At 43.1% G+C, this 20,675-nt stretch overlaps 1 protein-coding gene across 1 annotated transcript; it reads left to right on the plus strand.

Moving 5' to 3' along the window:
- Positions 1-1,173: 1,173 nt before the first annotated feature.
- LOC141424249 (mucin-17-like) lies at positions 1,174-20,399 on the plus strand. Its single transcript, XM_074077810.1, has 11 exons — positions 1,174-1,264; positions 9,011-9,205; positions 10,449-10,570; positions 12,768-12,826; positions 15,562-15,716; positions 16,249-16,314; positions 16,413-16,572; positions 17,368-17,529; positions 17,734-17,831; positions 19,367-19,446; positions 20,041-20,399. Exons 1-11 carry the CDS (start codon positions 1,174-1,176, stop codon positions 20,080-20,082), a joined length of 1,230 nt encoding a protein of 409 aa, XP_073933911.1. The 3' UTR covers positions 20,083-20,399.
- The last annotated feature ends 276 nt before the right edge of the window (positions 20,400-20,675 follow it).

Genomic DNA, 20,675 nt, shown 5'->3' on the forward strand with positions numbered 1-20,675 from the left:
ACTCCAACGACAGAAGGAAGCACTCCATCAGCCACGACTGTGGCCAGTACCACCTGGTTCGCCACTGCCACGGACATCAGCACACCATCCAGCACTGCTGTTGACACCAGCACGCTCGTGGGATCCACTGCGGAGGCTGGCACATCTCCAGCTGTGGACGTAAGCAGCACTAGTTTTCCTCCAACCACAGAAGGGAGCACACTGTCATCCACTGCTGTCGTCAGCGGCACCCCAGTAAGCCCTTCCACTGAGGTGAGCACACCCTCGGCCACTCCTGTTGAGACTACCACGCCTGTGCGGACCTCCACTGAGGCCAGCTCCTCTCCTTCAACTGTGGAAGGCACTAGTAACCCTTTTACTCCATCAACAGAAGAAAGCACTGCCTCAGCCCCAGCTGTACTCAGCACCACCTCCTTTACCCCTTCCACTGAGATCACTACAACATTCAGCACCCCTGTTGACACCTCCACACCTGTGGGAAGCTCTACTGAAGCTAGCACACCTACAACACTGGAAGTATCGAGCACCTCCGTTCCTAAAATAGACAGAAGCACACTGTCAACCAGTACTCTAGTTTTCAGCACCCCAGTGAGCTCCTCTACTTACCTGACCACAGCCTTAAGCACTCCTGTTTGGACTTTCACTGAAACCAGCTCCTTTCCTGTAGCTTCGGAAGGCTGTACCACAGCTGTTACTGCAACAGCAGAAGGCGACACTCTGTCATCCCCTACTTTCATCAGCAGCACTTGGGTTGACACTTCCCCGGAGATCAGCACATCCTCACCTACTCCTGTTGCTACCACAACACCTGTGGGAACTACTGTGGAAGCTAGCTCATCTACTACTTTGGAAGTAACCAGCACTACTGTCCATCCACCTACAGTAGGAAGCACTCCATTATCCACTACTCTAGTCAGCACCACCCTTGGGACAACTTCTACTGAGGTGACCACACCCATTACCACTCCTGCTGAAACCAGTGTAGTCAGCAGCACCCCAGTTACCACATCTGCTGAGAGCACCTCTTTTACCACCCTGCCTTCATCCACTTCTACAAAGGAAAGCATTACTTCTTCTAATCCCCCAAGCAGTACTATATCTGTCACTCCTTCAATTGTCACCACTACAAGTGTTGGAGTTAATCCTAGCACCACAAGTGTTGCTTCCACCACAATGACCACATCTTCAGCTTCCACTGTTGCCTCTACAGTGACACCGACAACCACCCCTGTTCCAACTACTACAGCTCCAACAACTACAACAGGTCAGTGATTTATTTCATCCTATTATTTTAAATTTTGTGATATTCATTCATCTAATTCTGTATTTTCAATCTCACTCTTCTGTTTCATTTTCCATCCCTGCCTATTTTTGCTATGCAGTTAATCTTTAGCCATTGTGCTGTCTTTTTTCTGCTATATGAAATTTTTAAGTCATGTAAATGCACACTTATTCATTGCTTTTTTCTGCTTTATCTTCACAGAGTATATTGTGTGTCTTTTTCGCTGCATTTTCCCAGTAATCTGGTCTCTTCTTGTGTTTTTCCCTTTTGTACTCTGAAATTCTCTCTCACATTGCCTTTTTTGGTCATAATGGCATAAACTCCAAATGTTTTATTTGGATTTCTCATATTTTAGTGCTTTTTCCTCCTCGATTTATCTTGCATATGTAAGTATCAATTTCTTCATGACAGTATTGCCAGTAATATTTGCATATAATCTTGGTACACAGCTGCCAGCATTAACTTGTGTTTTGCTTTGACTTATAAAATATTTCTTCACTTCTAACAAGCCAGACTCTACTGGCATGCATATCGGTGAATCATTTTTCTTATGTCTCATTTTTCTTTCTCTGCATCTAGAACTTTCATTTGATTCTCTGTGCTTTTGTTAAAATTAGTTTGACTTACTTCCCATTCTTTAAGACTTTCACATGCTATTTTTCTATTATATATCATATATTATGTACATTCATTCATTGAATTAGATTTACCATGGATACCCCTGCAGGCTAAACTCAATGTCCCTTAAAGGACATTACTCAATCAATCTTTTTTTTCCTTTTATTATTCATATGTGCATACAAGGCTTGGGTCATTTCTCCCCCCTGCGCCCACCCCCTCCCTTACCACCCACTCTGCCCCCTCCCTCTCCCCCCCACCCTCTCAATACCCAGCAGAAACTATTCTGCCCTTATTTCTAATTTTGTTGTAGAGAGAGTATAAGCAATAATAGGAAGGAACAAGGGTTTTTGCTGGTTGAGATAAGGATAGCTATACAGGGCATTGACTCACATTGATTTCCTGTGCGTGTGTGTTACCTTCTAGGTTAATTCTTTTTGATCTCACCTTTTCTCTAGTTCCTGGTCCCCTTTTCCTATTGGCCTCAGTTGCTTTTAAGGTATCTGCTTTAGTTTCTCTGCGTTAAGGGCAACAAATGCTAGCTAGATTTTTAGGTGTCTTACCTATCCTCACCCCTCCCTTGTGTGCTCTCGCATTTATCATGTGCTCATAGTCCAATCCCCTTGTTGTGTTTGCCCTTGATCTAATGTCCACATATGAGGGAGCACATATGATTTTTGGTCTTTTGGGCCGGGCTAACCTCACTCAGAATGATGTTCTCCAATTCCATCCATTTACCAGCGAATGATAACATTTCATTCTTCTTCATGGCTGCATAAAATTCCATTGTGTATGGATACCACATTTTCTTAATCCATTCGTCAGTGCTGGGGCATCTTGGCTGTTTCCATAACTTGGCTATTGTGAATAGTGCCACAATAAGCATGGGTGTGCAGGTGCCTCTGGAGTAACTTATGTCACAGTCTTTTGGGTATATCCCCAAGTGTGGTATTGCTGGATCAAATGGTAGATCAATGTCTAGCTTTTTAAGTAGTCTCCAATTTTTTTTCCAGAGTGGTTGTACTAGTTTACATTCCCACCAACAGTGTAAGAGGGTTCCTTTTTCCCCGCATCCTCGCCAATACCTGTTGTTGGTGGTGTTGCTGATGATGGCTATTCTAACGGGGTGAGGTGGAATCTCAGCGTGGTTTTAATTTGCATTTCCTTTATTGCTAGAGATGGTGAGCATTTTTTCATGTGTTTTTTGACCATTTGAATTTCTTCTTTTGAGAAAGTTCTGTTTAGTTCACTTGCCCATTTCTTTATTGGTTCATTACTTTTGGGAGAATTTAGTTTTTTAAGTTCCCTATATATTCTCGTTATCTGTCCTTTTGTCTGATGTATAGCTGGCAAATATTTTCTCCTACTCTGTGGGTGTTCTCTTCAGTTTAGACACCATTTCTTTTGATGAACAGAAGCTTTTTCGTTTTATGAGGTCCCATTGATCTATGCTATCTCTTAGTTGCTGTGCTGCTGGGGTTTCCTTGAGAAAGTTCTTACCTATACCTACTAATTCCAGAGTATTTCCTACTCTTTCCTGTATCAACTTTAGAGTTTGTGGTCTGATATTAAGATCCTTGATCCATTTTGAGTTAATCTTGGTATAGGGTGATATACATGAATGTAGTTTCAGTTTTTTGCAGACTGCTAACCAGTTTTCCCAGCAGTTTTTATTGAAGAGGCTGCTATTTCTCTATTGTATATTTTTAGCTCCTTTGTCAAAGATAAGTTGCTTATAGTTGTGTGGCTTCATATCTGGATCCTCTATTCTGTTCCACTGGTCTTCATGTCTGTTTTTGTGCCAGTACCATGCTGTTTTTATTGTTATTGCTTTGTAATATAGTTTGAAGTCAGGTATTGTGATACCTCCTGCATTGTTCTTTTGACTGAGTATTGCCTTGGCTATTCGTGGCTTCCTGTGTTTCCATATAAATTTCATGGTAGATTTTTCAATCTCTTTAATGAATGTCATTGGAATTTTGATGGGAATTGCATTAAACATGTAGATTAATTTAGGGAGAATCAACATTTTTACTATGTTGATTCTACCAATCCATGAGCATGGGAGATCTCTCCACTTTCTATAGTCTTCCTCAATCTCTTTCTTCAGAAGTGTATAGTTTTCCTTGTGGAGGTCTTTCACATCTTTTGTTAGGTTTACATCTAGGTATTTGATTTTTTTGAGGCTATTGTAAATGGAATTATTTTCATGTATTCTTTTTCAGTTTGCTCATTACTCGTGTATAGAAATGCTATAGGAATTCCAGTACTATGTTGAATAGGAGTGGAAATAGTGGGCATTCTTGCCTGGTTCTTGATTTTAGAAGGAATGGTTTCAGTTTTTCTCCATTAAGTATAATGCTGGCTGTATGTTTGTCATATATAGCTTTTATAATGTTGAGGTACTTTCCTTCTATTCCTAGTTTTCTTAGAACTTTTATCATGAAATGGTGTTGGATCTTATCAAAGGCTTTTTCTGCATCTATTGAGATGATCAAGTGGTTTTTGTCTTTGCTTCTGTTAACGTGGTTTATTACGTTTATTTATTTTTGTATGTTGAACCACCTCTGCATCCCTGGGATGAAGCCTACTTGGTCGTGGTGAATAATCTTTTTGATGTGTTGTTGAATTCAGTTTGCCATTATTTTGTTGAGGATTTTTGCGTCAATGTTCATTAAGGAGATTGGCCTATAGTTCTCCTTTTTGGAGGTGTCTTTGCCTGGTTTTCGGATAAGTGTAATCCTGGCTTCATAAAATGTGTTAGGCAGTTTTCCTTCCCTTTCTATTTCGTGGACCAGTTTAAGGAGGGTTGGTATCAGTTCTTCTTTAAAGGTCTGATAGAATTCAGCAGAGAATCCATCAGGTCCTGGACTTTTCCTTTTGGGGAGACTCTTGATTGCTGCTTCAATTTCTTTTTGTGTTATAGATCTATTCAGGTGATTAATTTCCTCTTGGTTCAGTTTTGGATGATCATATGTATCTAGAAATCTGTCCATTTCTTTAAGATTTTCAAATTTATTTGAATATATGTTCTCAAAGTAGTCTCTGATGATTTCCTGGACTTCCATGGTGTTTGTTGTTATCTCCCCTTTTGCATTCCTGATTGTACTAATTTGTGTTTTTTCTCTCCTCATTTTAGTCAGGTTTGCCAGGGGTCTATCGATCTTGTTTATTTTTTCAAAAACCAACTTTTTGTTTCATTAATTCTTTGTATGGTTGTTTTGGTTTCAATTTCGTTGATTTCAGCTCTTATTTTTATTATTTCTCTCCTTCTATTTGTTTTGGGATTTGCTTGTTGTTGTTTTTCTAGGAGTTTGAGATGTATCATTAGGTCATTGATTTGGGATCTTTCAGTCTTTTTAATATATGCAGTCATGGCTATCAACTTTCCTCTCAGGACTGCCTTAGTTGTGTCCCATAGGTTCCGGTAGGTTGTGTTTTCATTTTCATTGACTTCCAGACACTTTTTAATTTCCTCTTTTATTTCATTGATGATCCATTGTTCATTAAGTAATGAGTTATTTAGTTTCCAGCTGATTGTATGTTTTTTGTCTTTACTTTTGTTGTTGAGTTCTATTTTACTGCATTGTGATCAGGTAGTATGCATGGTATAATTTCTGTTTTCTTATATTTGCTGAGACTTGCTTTGTGCCCTAGGATATGATCTATTTTGGAGAAGGTTCCATGGGCTGCTGAGAAGAATGTATATTGTGTAGAAGTTGTATGAAATGGTCTGTAGACATCAACTAGGTCCATTTGATCTATTGCGTATTTTAGATCTTGGATTTCTTTATTGATTTTTTTGTTTGGATGACCTATCTATTGATGATAATGGGGTGTTAAAGTCTTCCCCAACCACTGTGTTGGAGTTAATATATGCTTTTAGGTCTTTCAGGGTATGTTTGATGAAATTGGGTGTGTTGACATTGGGTGCATACAGGTTGATGATTATTATTTCCTTTTGGTCTATTTCCCCTTTTATTAGTATGGAATGTCCTTCTTTATCTCATTTGACCAATGTAGGTTTGAAGTCTACTTTGTCAGAGATAAGTATTGCTACTCCTGCCTGTTTTCGGGGGCCATTGACTTGGTAAATCTTTTTCCAGCCTTTCATCCTTAGCCTATGCTTATTTGTGTCGGTGAGATGGGTCTCCTGTAAGCAACAAATTGTTGGATCTTCCTTTTTAATCCATTTCATCAAGCAGTGCCTTTTGATGGGGGAATTAAGTCCGTTAACATTAAGTGTCAGCACTGATAGGTATGTGGTGATTCCTGTCATTTAGTTGTCTTAGTTTTTTGAAGGTTTGATTGTGTGTACCTAAGTTGAGGTTACTCTCTACTGTCTTGCTTTTTCTTTTCCTGTGATTTGGTGCTGTCTGTCTTTTCATGGTTTTGTTTGCTTTCAGTTTCTGTGTGCAGAATCCCTTGAAGAATTCTTTGTAGTGGTGGCTTTGTGGTCACATATTGTTTTAGTTTCTGCTTATCATGGAAGACTTTTATTGCTCCATCTATTTTGAATGATAGTTTTGCTGGGTAGAGTATCCTGGGGTTGAAGTAATTTTCATTCAGTGCCCGGAAGATCTCACCCCACGCTCTTCTTGCTTTTAATATTTCTGTTGAGAAGTCTGCTGTGATTTTGATGGGTTTACCTTTGTATGTTACTTGTTTTTTCTCTCTTACAGCCTTCAATATTCTTTCCTTAGTTTCTGAACTTGTTTTAATAATGATATGCCGAGGGGTAGTTCTATTTTGTTCTGGTCTGTTTGGTGTCCTGGAAGTCTCTTGCATCTGTATGGGAATATCTTTCTCTAGATTTGGGAAATTTTCTGTTATTATTTTGTTGAATAGATTACGCATTCCCTTCACTTGTACCTCTTCTCCTTCTTCGATGCCCATGATTCTCAAGTTTGGTCTTTTGATGGAGTCAGTGAGTTCTTGCATTTTCTTTTCACAGGTCTTGAGTTGTTTAATTAATAGTTCTTCGGTTTTTCCTTTAATTACCGTTTCATCTTCAAGTTCTGAGATTCTGTCTTCTGTTGTTCTATTCTGCTGGATTGGCCTTCCGTTTTGTTTTGCAGTTCTGTTTCGTTCTTTTTTCTGAGGTTTTCCATATCCTGGCCCTTTTCCTCTTTAATGTTGTCTATTTTTGTCCTGAGTTCATTTATCTGTTTATTCATCGTGTTCTCTCTTTCACTTTGGTGTTATACAGTGCTTCTATGGTTTCCTTTATTTCTTCTTTTGCTTTTTCAAATTCTCTATTTTTGTTGTCTTGGAATTTCTTGAGTGTCTCCTGTACATTTTGGTTTACCCTATCCAGTATCATCTCTATAAGAACAGTTCCTCCTCTTTGGGCATCTTCACTTTCCCAGAGCTTTGTGATTTCTTCTTTTGTTAAGCTCTACTTAAGTACTCTGGTTTCTCTTCAGTATCTCTTTGTCTTGTTCAGCACCTGGTTCTCATACAAGGGACCTGAGCATCCTTAGGTGGGCAATTTGGGCCTCGTATTCTCAGGAAGCCCTATAGGTATTGTCTTAGTCTGTTTTGTGTTGCTATAGTGGAATACCTGATGCTGGGTAATTTATAAAGAAACTTTATTTTGCCTCATAAATTGGGTAGCTGGAAGTTCCAAACAGCATGGATCTGGCATCTGGCGAGGGCCCCGCTAGGAGCAGCAGAACATGGTGGATAAGTGGAAAGGGACATAAGTACATGCAGAAGGGGCACGTGTGCAACTAGGAAGGAAGAGAGTGGAGAGCAACTGGCCTCATTAGTTTGTAACAAGCATTTTGAAGGAATGAACTCACTCTTGTGAGACCCAGTCCTCCCTGAGAGACCAGGATTAATACATGCATGAAGAAGGAAGGGTGTTGCATGAACTAATGACCTTCCACCAGGCCCCACCTCCTAAGGGTTTCACTCCCTCAACATCACCCAACTGGGGACCAGGCTTCCAGCATATGAACCTCTGGAGGACAAATCATAATCAAACCATAGTAGGTGTTCTACAGAAAAATATCAGATAGGTACACCACTGCTGGGTCCAAAAACTGGTGTTGGTCACTTATCTGAAGGCAGATGATCTTCTCTTCTATCCTCCTATTCCCCAGAGGTTGGTCTTCCTTTTAGATTGTTGGGCAACAGGTGAATACACCCTAGGAGCAACTCACCAACCTGTGCTTGTGCACCTAGATGAGGTCAGGGCATCTTCAGTAGAAAAGGGTAGAGAGTGGAGGAGGAAGAGAGGAAGGAATGGAGAAGGGGTGGGGAAATTGATGGGATACTGGGATGACTTAGGATTTATGTGTCTCCAGCATGCTCAGGACCCTTGACTTCTCTGTTCCATTCTTCCTGAGGATCTTGGAGCAGAGACAAGGTTTCATGATGTGATTGTCATGTCTGTGGCCCTTGCTCTCTGAGTTTGGAGAAGACCAGAAAGCCAAGATAAGACAGGTCGGTCAGAGTACACCCATGCCTTTTGTGCTTCCCCAGACAAAATGCATCCTGAATACTGTTCTACACAAGCACAGTGATTTTTCAAGAATACACGAAGAAAGCTTTAGATTTTCTGGATGGATCCACATGCACGGTCAAGAGTTGTGGATAATCATCTCAACACATCTATACTCCACCCTCCTTCTCCATATCCCAGGAAGTAGAAAGTAATCATAAACAATTGTGGCAGTAACAAGTGCTAGTGCAAGGTCTTCTGCAGCCTGTATTGAGGGACAATGACAGTGTTCACTCACAGTCCTGTGCAATCTCATAAGGCCACTTTCTCCTGGATTCACTTAGTCTCTGTCTCCTGTTTCATTTTTCTCAGCCATGATGGTTGGCTTGCCTCTCACAACAACAGATTTCTCTTTCCGCACATTTCTAAGCTGAAGTAAAGCATGCTGGACTCCAAGAATGAGTCAAGTCTTCCTCTACCTGGATCCTTATATAGGCCTCTCAGCCTGTATTCATGTCTCTTCTCCTGTGTGTAAAGTGAGGATGACACTGACTATCCTGTGTCCCCCAGGGTCTCATGACAGTATCAAAGCAGACAATGTCTTTGAAAACGCATTTAATATGCTGATCAAGTATGTGTGGTTGACTAGTTGTCTCTTTCAGGGACCTGCTCCAATGGAGGGCAATGGATAGGAGGTGGCTGTGTTTGCCCTGATACATACACAGGAGAGCGATGCCAATTTCTGATCAATGTCAATGTCTGCCAGAATGGAGGCCTCTGGGATGGGCTCAAGTGCCAGTGCACCAGCCTCTACTATGGACCAAGGTGTGAGGAAGTGGTTGACAGCATTGAGATAGGTAAGTGAGACCCCAGGGAGGACCCTCCTCTCCCCAACACCTAGACCAGCAACCCACATCAAACCCCTGCTCCTGCCCCATCATGATTCAAAAATCTGGTCTCTTCTGGGCCTTTTTCCCCAAGCTAGTAGTAAAAGAGTTAAAAACATTAGAAATAAATAAATCAACAAGGTGTATTTTAGAACAAACTACAAATTTGGCACTGAATTTTGCCATAAAAAACATCAAAACAAATGACTGCAAGGCCAGGCAAGGTGGTACACATCTATAATCCCAGAACTCAGGAGGCTAAGCCAGGAGGATTGAAAGTATGAGACCAGCCTAGGTTGCATAGTGAGATCCTGTCTTAAAGGAAAAACAGAGTACAGAAGGTCCCCAATGTACGATGGTTCAACAGGACATTTTCACTTATGATCGTGCCAAGACAATGCAAGTTCAATGCAAATCATACTTTAAGTTTTGAATGTACCTTGGGTGCAGTAGCTCATGCTTATAATCCTAGATTTTGGGAGTTGGAGATTGGGAAGATAATGTTTTGAGGCCAGTCTGGTCAAAAAGTTAGTGAGACCCCATCTCAACAAATAATCTGGATATGGTGGTACATGGTTGCAATCCTATGTGCAAGAGGTAGAGATAACAGGATCACAATCTAGGGCTGGCTCTGGTCAAAAAATGCAAGACTCTATCTGAAAAATAACCTAAAGCAAAAAGGACTGAGGTCTGACTCAAGTGGCAGAGTGCTTGCCTAGCAAGTGCAGGGACCTGAGTTCAAACTCCAGTATTGCCAAATAAAAATTGAATGTGAATCTTTAGCTGGACTAATGATTGTGGCACCATCCTTTCTTACAATGCTTAGCTGCACACTCCCAAGAGGAAACCACCAGCACTTTACAGTGTGCCCTGTTAAGTTAGAAGGATTAAATTTCTTTCCAATTTATATGTTCAATTACGATGGGCTTATCAGGAGGTAGCCCATCATAAACCAAGGAGCGTCTGGGTATGCTGGAGTAGAAACCAGAGCGTGAGGAGTATCCTATGAGAATTTAAGCCTCAAGGTCCCTCAGTCTCCATCTGTAAGCCCCGAGTATGGTGTCTCCCCTTTCCTGCAGGGCACTGAGTGTCAGGGGAGCCTGGCTCTCCTTCTACACCCATGGTGGGGTTGCTGGGGTGCAGACCTCTGTAACAGGAGCTCGGGAGGGGGGTATTTTGCTCTCTGAGTGGTGCTTTGTTCTTTCCCCTGTAGACCAGACAGTCTCTGCCCAAGTGGAACTGACCGTGACAGTCACTAACCAGGTGTACCACGATGAGCTTCAGAACCGGTCTTCTGAGGAATTTAAAAAGTTCAATGAGACATTCTCAGAACAGGTAAACCTGGGACAGCACAACCCCAGGGCCGCTCAGTTGACCCCAGGGAGGACCCTGGAGGGATTAAGAAAAGTAAAAGCTGTTCTCTTGTTAGAATGGTGTGAGGTTTTCAGTCCCTCCCCCCCAAATGTTAGAGACCTAACATTCGACTCTTACATGATTCCAACATCAGAACTAAAGCCTGGAGAACTCTGACTCCTTGAAGTTGACAATGGAGTCATACTACCAATAGAAGTACCCATCCGAATATTAATCTCATCTGAAGATGTACTACACTCATGAGCCGTATCATCATTGGGCCTAAAAACAGACGCCATCCCAGGGCCTCAACCAAGCAACCCTCACCTCCACACGTCCAGGACTTTACTACGGTCAATGCTCTGAAATTTGCAGCTCAAACCACAGCTTTATGCCAATTGTATTAGAAATAGTCCCACTCAAATAGTTTGAAAACTGATGCTTATCTATACTTTAAGTACATTATGAAGCTACCGCAGCATTCACTTTTAAGTTAAAGACAGAGAGCTAGCTCTCCATAATGATATGCCACAACTCGACACATCTACAACAACAATTACCTCCATAATTCTCACCCTGTTTATTATTTTCCAATTAAAAGTAAAAACATTCAACTTTTCACCCAACCCTTCAACTTTTCACCTAACCCCATGCCCCAAAATATCGAATCTATAAAACAAGAAAACCCTTGAGAAAAAAAATGAACGAAAATCTATTTACCTCTTTCATTACCCCACTATAATAGGACTTCCTATTGTCACCTTAGTAATCCTCTTCCCAAGTATTATACTCCCAGCTCCAAACTGATTAATCAATAACCGACTAACTTCCATCCAACAATGAGCAGTCAAACTAATCACTAAACAAATAATAACAATGCACAACTCTAAAGGATGTACCTGATCTTTAATATTAATATCACTTATTATTTTCATTGGGTCAACTAACCTACTCGGACTTTTTCCATATTCCTTCACCCCAACAACTCAACTATGTATAAATCTAGGAATGGCTATCCCACTCTGAGCAGGAACTATGATCCTAGGCTTCTGCCATAAAATGAAATCATCCCTAGCCCACTTCTTACCACAAGGAACCCCGATCCTCTTAATCCCAATACTAGTCATTATCAAAACCATTAGCCTATTTATTCAACCAATAGTGCTAGCCATTTGACTAACAGCTAACATCACAGCAGGTCACCTACTAATACACCTGATCAGCGGAGCTACACTAGCACTACTAACTATCAACCCAACCACAGCTTTTGTGACATTTATTATCCTAGTTCTCCTCACAATTCTTGAATTTGCAGTAGCCCTAATCCAAGCCTACGTATTTACACTCCTAGTTAGCCAATATCTCCATGACAACACATAATGACCCACCAAGTTCACGCTTACCACATAGTCAACCCAAGTCCATGGCCACTAACAGGAGCACTATCCGCCCTCCTAATAACATCAGGCTTAGCAATATGATTTCACTTTAACTCTACATTCCTTTTAATACTAGGACTGCTCACCAACTCACTAACCATGTATCAATGGTGACGGGATGTGGTGCGAGAAGGCACGTTCCAAGGCCACCATACCCCAGTTGATCAAAAAGGACTGCAATAAGGAATAGTATATTTATTGTCTCAGAACTATTCTTCGCTGGATTTTTCTGAGCCTTTTACCACTCAAGCCTTGCCCCAACCCCAGAACTAGGAGGTTGCTGACCACCTACTGGCATTAATCCACTAAACCCCTTAGACATCCCTCTTCTCAACACATCATTTCTTCTTGCATCAGGCGTATCTATTACCTGAGCTCACCACAGTCTAATGGAGGGAAACCGAAAAAACATAATCCAAGCACTGTCAATCACTACTCTACTAGGCATCTACTTCACCCTCCTACATGCCTCGGAATATTTTGAAACTTCATTCACAATCCTCAGGGCTTGTCAGAGTTTGGGGAATACGGGGGGCGCCAGGGGGGTGCCAGGGCAGCGCTGGTCTCTAGGAAGAACCTGTCCATTTGGCCAGTAAACCAGGGACTGGGGATGAGGATGAGTGTCTATGTGGATGGGTGTGGGGGGGTGCTATGGGATGGGGCATCCATCCTGTGCCAGAAAGGCACAGCAGGCCCCAAATGGGACCTCTTTCATGACACAGTGGCCCCTTGCCTTTCAGATGAAAGAGATTTATTCTGGAATCTCCGAGTATGAGGGGGTCAACATCACAGAGCTGAAGTGAGTATCTGGGGCTGCAAAGAAGAGGGTCATTGGAGCAGAAGCAATAGTCACAATTATAAAGGCCATTGTAACCGTGCCTGTGGTACCCTTGAGGTCTGTCATGACAGAGCACCACGGACTACGTGACTGAACAGAAGTTATCACTCACAGCTGTGAAGGTTGGAAATCTGAGATCAAGGCATCAGCAGGGTTGATTTCTCCTTGGCTTACTGATAGCTACCACTTTTTTTTTTTGCGGTGAGTGGGTACAGTACAGGGGTTTGAACTCAGGGCCTCACACTTGCTTTAACTCTTGAGCCACTTCACCAGCCCCAATAGCAGCCTTCTTGCTGTGTCCAACATGGCCTTTTCTCTGTGTGCATAACCCAGCTATTTGTCCAAATTTCCATTTTTGTTTTTGAGACATGGTCGCACTATGTAACCGAGACTGGCCTCAAACTCACCATCTTCTTCCTAAACCTCCTGAGTGTTGGAGGAATTTCCTCTTCTTATAAGGACAGTCAGATTGGGTTAAGGTCCATTTCAACAGTCTTATTTTAGCTTCATTGACTGTTTAAAGACCTTAATTTCAAAGCAGTCACATTCTGAGGTTTGGGGGTTACAGCTTTAACATTTGTATTAGTGGCACTTTCCATTACTATGACAAAAATACCTAAAAGCAAGTTAAAGGATGAAGGGTTTATTTTGGCTGATGGTTTCAGAGGCTTCAGTTTTCATGGCAGGAAGGACATGGTCGATCACAGCAGTTCATTTCATGGTGGCCAGGAAGGAGACAGAAAGAGACAGAGAGAAAGTGACTGCACCAAATGGCTCTCTGCCTTTCCCCCTCTTATTCTATCCAGCTCCCCAGCCTGTAAAACTGGTGCCACCCACATTCAGAGTTGGAACACCCAAAGGTTTCTTTACTAATCTTCTAATCCAACCAAGCTTACAATCAAGATTAACCATCAAAACATCTGAATTTGTGAGGGACTGAACTCATCCCACAACACCCCTCAACAGTGATTCCATACACATTTCCTATTGAAAGTTTATAAGCAGTGTGTGGGAGCGGCCAGTGGAACTGTACCCATTGTACAGATGAGAAACCAAGGCTCAGAGAGATGCAATGTTTTGCCTGAGGGATAGATTATAGAATGGTGGGGCAAGATTAAAACAGAAATCCTGTTTTGTTAGGGACAGGCAGACAATCTGGAAAACCTGGAAGCTGTGTCATGAGTGAAGGACACCCTATTAGTTTTCAGAGAAGAAGCTAAACATTTTAACATGAGGAGGGAGACCGAAGGGAAAAGGTTTCCAGGTGTACACCTGTGCAGTATTCTCTTCCACTCATCTACATGGATTCCGCCCTCATAGAACCTTTTGTGTATCATTTGATCCAATTTTATGAAACTCTTTGAATGGCTCTGGCTAACTGGACTGGCATGGGATCCCCCACCATCTCCCCAAGGTCATGAAGACAATCTCTCTTCTCATGGCTTCTCACAGTCATGATTGATAATTTTCATAAGGAACTTTCAACCAATGGAAAACAAAACGAGCCAGGCGCAGTGGCTCACCTCTGTAATCCTAGCTATTTGGAAGGTGAGGTCAGGTTCAAGCCAGCCCAGGCAACTAGTTTGTGATACCCTACATCAAAAATAACCAGAGCAAAATGGACTAGAGATTGGGCTCAAGGGGTAGAGTGCCTGCTTTAAAAGTGTGAAGCCCTGAGTTCAAACCCCAGGTCCACCAAAAAAAATTAATAAATAAAATGAAATAAATAAAAAGAATCTGGGTGTGGTGACACTGGCCTTTAATCCCAGTACTTGGGAGTCAGAGACAGGAGATTCTTAAATTCAAGGGCAACCTGGGCAACAGAGAGAGTCCCTGTCTTAAAAAAAAACAAAAAAAAGAAAGAAGAGAAGAAGTTTGCCTACTCTACTGTATTCCGAGTTAGGGAAGAGGAAAGGAGCTGGGAAAAACCTAAGTCTGGACTCTTGATGGTGTTGACCCTGGCTTCCAAGTCCTAAGTCTTGGGACTTTGGATTGAAATTTTAACCTTTTAGGTATTGAAGACCATTTTAGAATTGACAAGAATATGGATGATAAGAAAAAAATGCATGAGTGCACCTTCAATTTTTGCATACTGTCCTTAGGGACTCAAGACCTCCTGCAGGCCCCCACCATCGTCACATGTGGGGATTCATGACCACTGTAAGACCCCTTGATATGAGTTCCTGCCCTGTGGCCAAGGCCTCTTCAGGACAACTCAATCTGTTGCTTGGTTACATCTAGTGACAGCTTAAGGATGGCCTTTTCTGTAGTCTCCAACCTCTGTCTGTGTTTGATACTGAGCCTCTCTGGAGACTTCTCAGAGCCTAATCTTTGTAGAGGAGCTCTTTTAGGCATAGGTCAGTTGTCTTTGTTGTTGTTTTGGGTTTTTGGGTTTTTTTGGAGGCGTGGTACTTGGGTTTGAACTCAGGGCCTTGTGTTTGCTTGGCAGGTGCTCTACCACTTGAGCCATTCAGCCTGCTTTGCACAGAGCATTTTGTGATGACCTATGGGAAAGGGCCTGGTGCTATGCCTGGAACAGAGCATTTGCCCAAGAAGTGCTGGATCATTATTTTAACATCCCTCCTCCCAATTCTGCCTTCCCAGGAGAGCAGAACCTGCCTGGGGAAGGGGTGGGTAGGGTGAGCACAAGGGCTGACCATGAGAAGATGCTCAAAGATGTCATCCCTCCCTCCTAGGCCTGGCAGTGTGGTTGTGAAACATGACGTCCTCTTGAAGACCCATTATACCCCTGCATACAAGGAAATATTCAACCAAGCCAAACAGCAGGTGGAAGAGAAAATCCAGGATGCAACCAAAACGCAAACGAGCAACAGCACTAATTACTGCTCAAGTAAATTTCTCCTAGGACAGAGCAATGTTCAGAGACGGTTTAATGTTTGTCCCTTTGGGGCAATGGACAGGAGAAAGACAGTGGGAATTGCAGGACACTGAGATGCAGGAATCAGTCCTGGCCCTTGTCACTAGACTGTCATATTCCAAGAAGTGTGCAAAAGCAGATAGAGATGCAAGATAATTCCATGGGGGCCACCAGTATAAAAGTGACCAGGAGAGTGGCTCTGAGAGAAAACTTGTCATGTTGTGAGTCTTCTGTATAGTGAGTGGTGTGGGGATTGTGACAGAGGACAGTGTGGACCAAAAAGGACCCGAGTGTGCAGAACACCTGAAGGGAGGCTGATGTAGAGAGCTGGGAGGAAGTTTGGTGTTCCACCTTTGCAAGGTTCAGTTTCCTACCTCCCTGTCACAGCCCCATTCCTGTCACACACACACACACACACACACACACACACACACACACACACACACAACCTCAGCCACCTGAGGCTGATAATCTTATTCTAAGGGACTTTGTGTCTCCTTCACAGCCTTACTGTGTTTCAACTCAACTGCCACTGCGGTGCAAAATATTACGGTTACAGTCAATCCTGAAGGTAGGTGAAGTTATCAGCTTTTGAGAAGGACTAGGGAGGAAGGGGAGGGGATCAAGGGGGAGCACCCTGATCATGGCTGCTCTTTTGGGTCCCCTCAGAGGAATGCCAATCAGCTGGCAAGGAGTTTGCTGCCTACTTCACGCCAGAATACAAGGATGGCAAGCTGTACTGTGTCACTCCCTGCATGTCCGGCTTCAACACCTCCCTGGACTGCCACTATGGCAAGTGCCAGCTACAGCGCAGTGGCCCCCAGTGCTTGTAAGTACCCCACTCTGACTCCAACCCAGCCCCTCTCCCTCAGACCCCACCCAAGAGGCTTCCTGAAGGCCAAGGTCCCTGGGTGTCTTGAATGCATTCAGCTATACGAAGGAATTTGATTGGGTTTGGAGGGACAAGCATGCCCAAGTCCTAAGGCTAGGTCCAAAATAGAACTAGAGCGGCTGAAGAACTGCCTAACCCGGTGTCATCTCTGTGATGGTGAGGCTGAGGTCAGTGACAAGTTCTGAGGGAGTAGAAGGAAGACCCCAGCCTCAGGAAGCTCCCAGTAGGTAGGGAGAACAGGGCCTCCTTTCCAGGGAAAGAACACTGTCCCAGGCTGGCAAAATAGAGAAAGAAGGATACACACGTTCTTCTGGGGTGTGTGTATGTGAAGAGTCTGCAAAGCCCACTCACAGAGGGTAGGAAAGCCAAGACAGGCATTGCATATTAATATCCAAGCATGAAGGTGCATGCCTATAATCCCAGTTCTCAGGAGGCTGAGGCAGAAAAATTATGAGTTCAAGGACAATACATAGGAAGACCTTGTCTCACAAAAAGAAGAGAAAAGAAAAGAAAAGAAACTGGCCGAGCATTCTAGGTTCTGGGTTGCTACAGGAGGCCAAATCCAGAAGCCTGGAGCTGGCTTCATTGAAGAAGCAGCCCAGGTTGATTAGATCTGGTCTCTGTCCAACCCTTGGGATCCTCACAGTCTTCTTCCCTGTATCATTAGTCACTCGTGGAACCAGGGCCCAGCTAACTTTGTTCCCTCCTCTCTGCCCCTCTTTTCCATCTCAGATGCCTGACGACAGATACCCACTGGTACACTGGAGAAACCTGTGACTCGGGTGTCCAGAAGAGCCTGGTGTATGGGCTCCTGGGGGCAGTGGGCGCAGTGTTGCTGGTGGCCCTCGTCATCATCCTGGTGTTTGCAATCCTCTTCAAGAGAGAAGCAAAAAGGCGAGCTACTTCTGTCTTTTCTTCCTTTTTTTTCCAGGTCTTCCTCCTCTTCCTCTTCCTCCTCAACCTCAGATTCTTCTGTCTTTAATCCCTCCATCTTCAAAATGGACAGTGGGGAGCTGGAAACAGGGATGTAGCTTGTCTTCAGGTCCTTGTTCCTGCTCTGTGATGATAACGGGGTCTCTGTGGTATTTCAATCACCAGGCAAAAGTCCAGAGTGACTCAGTTGTACAAGTGGAATGAAGAGGATGGCAGACCAGCCCCTGGGACCTTCCAAAACACTGGTTTTGATGTCTCTGAAGGTATTGGCAATCCCAGCTGGGCTCAGAATGGCTCCAACTAGGGGCAACACACAGAGAAGGCCTCGGAAAGATGGTGGGGCTTAAAGGAGGGAAGGGAAGATGTACCTACCCAAAACATTTGGTAACACATTTGAAATCCCATTTCCACAGCTAACTCCTGCCAGACCCTGGATGGGACACACATATGGGCATGGCATGACTAGACTGGTGAGGAGACACAGGTCATATAATGGTGGTAGATTTCTCTAGAACACAAAGCTATGTTTGTATGGACATAGGTTAGTGCCTAGGGATAAGTGAACTCACTAACGTGTCAGTGATGCTAGGCATCAGTGGCTCACACCTATAATCCTAGCTACTCGGGAGGCAGGCAGAGATCAGGAGGATCAAGGTTTGAAGTCAGCCTCAGGCAAATAGTTTGAAAGACCCTATCTCAAAAACAAATTTTTTAAAAACCATCACAAAAAAAGGCACATGTGGTAACAGTGCCTGCCTAGCAAGCATGAGGCCCTGAGTTCAAACTCTGTTGTCGCCAAATAAAAAGAAAGGAGAAAAGAAAAGAAAGAAGAAAAGAGAGAAAGAGAGAGAACATGTGAATTTCATTTCATCCAAGGATTAATATTAGATTTTGTAATATTGAATGCATGTTAAAATTTCTAGAAAGAAGGCCTTTAAATATTGAAGATGGAAAATTATTCTAAGAAAGGGGTCCTAGGTGAATGTGGCTGATATAGTAGTGTACCTGCCTGACAGGCAAGAGTAAGACCCTGAGTTCAAACTCTAGTACTTGGGAGACTGAGGCAAGTGGACTTCAAGTTCAAGATCAGTCTGTGTAAATAACGAAGCTGTCTCAAAAAAAATTATGTGGAAAAATTGTAAGAATGGATACACACCAGACCACAAAAAATCCTCAACAATGTTCAAAAAAATGTTTAAATTATTATCTGACCACAATGCAAGTAATTTTGAAATTAGTAACAAAAATATTTCTGGAAAAATGAAAATAAAACTCATGGAAAAAAACTTAAGTTTCTAAAGAACTTATGAAGTACTTAACAAGAAATTATAGTGGAAGCTAGACAATATGTGCATCTAAATAATCACTAAAAACTTGGTATCAAAACTTGGCAGCTACAACTGTGCTCAGAAATTTATGGCCTTAAAATGCTTACATCAGGGGCTGAGTGTGGTGTCACATGCCTGTAATCCCAGCAGAGATAAGAGGATCCAGATTCAAGGCTGACCCAGGCAGAAGTGTGAAACCCTATCTGAAGAATGAGCTAAAAGCAAAAGGACTAGGAGCCTGGCTCAAGTGGGAGAGTGCCTGCCGAGCAAGCACAAGGCCCTGAGCTCGATCCCCAGTGAAGACTGTTTCAGGGAGTGCTGGAATAATTTAGGTCGTCCACTACATTGTTGATGGTTTTCAGTGTCATGGGAGCAGGGTGAACCCCTCACCCTCCACTGGCTGGGCTTCGAGAGAGACCAGAGTTTGCCTTCCTAACCATCTGTCTCTGGGGGGCTTTCTCCTCCTCTAGATCGGGAAGATTACGTTCAAGTGGACTCTGTGTACAGCAACTTTGAGGCTTCCCTGAGCCACATCAACCCTGAGACAAAAGTAAGACGCTCACCCTCCTCCTCCTGAGACATCATCTCTCCTACATGGTTAGGGCTTTTGGGAAAGCAAAGTCACGTTGACAGTTTGTTGTTCCCAAACAGTTTCCAGACTGTGCTGCAGACACTGAACCTGACTCTGGGAACAGCAGGTCGGGGAGATAGAGCAGCTGGCATCTGCCGTTCTGACACTCTGCTTTCCTTCTCCACTTTAATGTGTCACTGATGGCCACTTTTTATTTTGTTTTTGAGACGAGGTCTTGCTAGGTTGCCCAGACTGGTCTCAAACTTGTTTTTGTTTTTTAGTGGTACTGGGGATTTGAACCAGCCCTTCTTTTTGGTGTTTGGTATTTTTGAGATAGGGTCTTGTGAACTATTTCCCAATGTCTGCTTTGTCATTTGTGAGGGGCACAAATGACATCCCTGCCAGACTGCCTGTAAGCTTGTGTGATTGGGAAGAGAAGATACAGTCTGTGCTAGACTCCAGGTAATAGGACAAGTTCCAGGCTGAGCATAGCCTTAGGCCCAAGCTTCTTATGCCCCCAAAACCAGATTTTTCATGGGCCCAACCCTCACCTGACTCTGCCTCTCTTTTCAGATCCATATTCAGAGGCCCCAGGTGATAACGACAGCATCGTAAAGCAAAGACAGTTTTGCATGGCGCTGTGGGCCTTGGGAGGGAGACCCAGCTTGGCCAAGCTTGGTGGAACATTTCCTCATGGAGAGCTTTCCACGGGGACTTGATAAGAAATGACCCCTGTGTTTACCAAGAGTAAGAAGAGGAGAGACACACCGAGCTAGGAACTCAAATGTAAACACTGTGGAAGCTCCCATGGCTTGTCATGCAGTCAGGGGAGGCCTTCCTGCTCCTGTGCTGGAGAGGTGCTTCAGCTCACTGGCCACATTCAGCACCAAGGAGAGCGCCACTGACCTATATGTAGCCTTGAATTTGCCAACACTGGACTATGTCTAACTTCTACAAAACTTATATGAAATATTGTATCTTCTCTTCATGAAAATAATTTCTTTAAAAAAATATAACACATGATATTTGTAATGATGAATTATTAAAGTTGTTATTTTTATGAATTCTGATTTTTTTATCAGTCAATGTAATAATATGTATTTGTCATAATTAGAAACAATGAAAGCAATTTTGTTAAAATTCTCCCTGCTCGTAGGCTCCTAGGTCATGCTCACTGATCTCTCCTTCCTCCAGGTCGCAGGGCTGAT

This window comes from Castor canadensis, chromosome 6 (genome assembly GCF_047511655.1).
Source record: "Castor canadensis chromosome 6, mCasCan1.hap1v2, whole genome shotgun sequence".
In the NCBI taxonomy this organism is placed as follows: domain Eukaryota; kingdom Metazoa; phylum Chordata; class Mammalia; order Rodentia; family Castoridae; genus Castor; species Castor canadensis.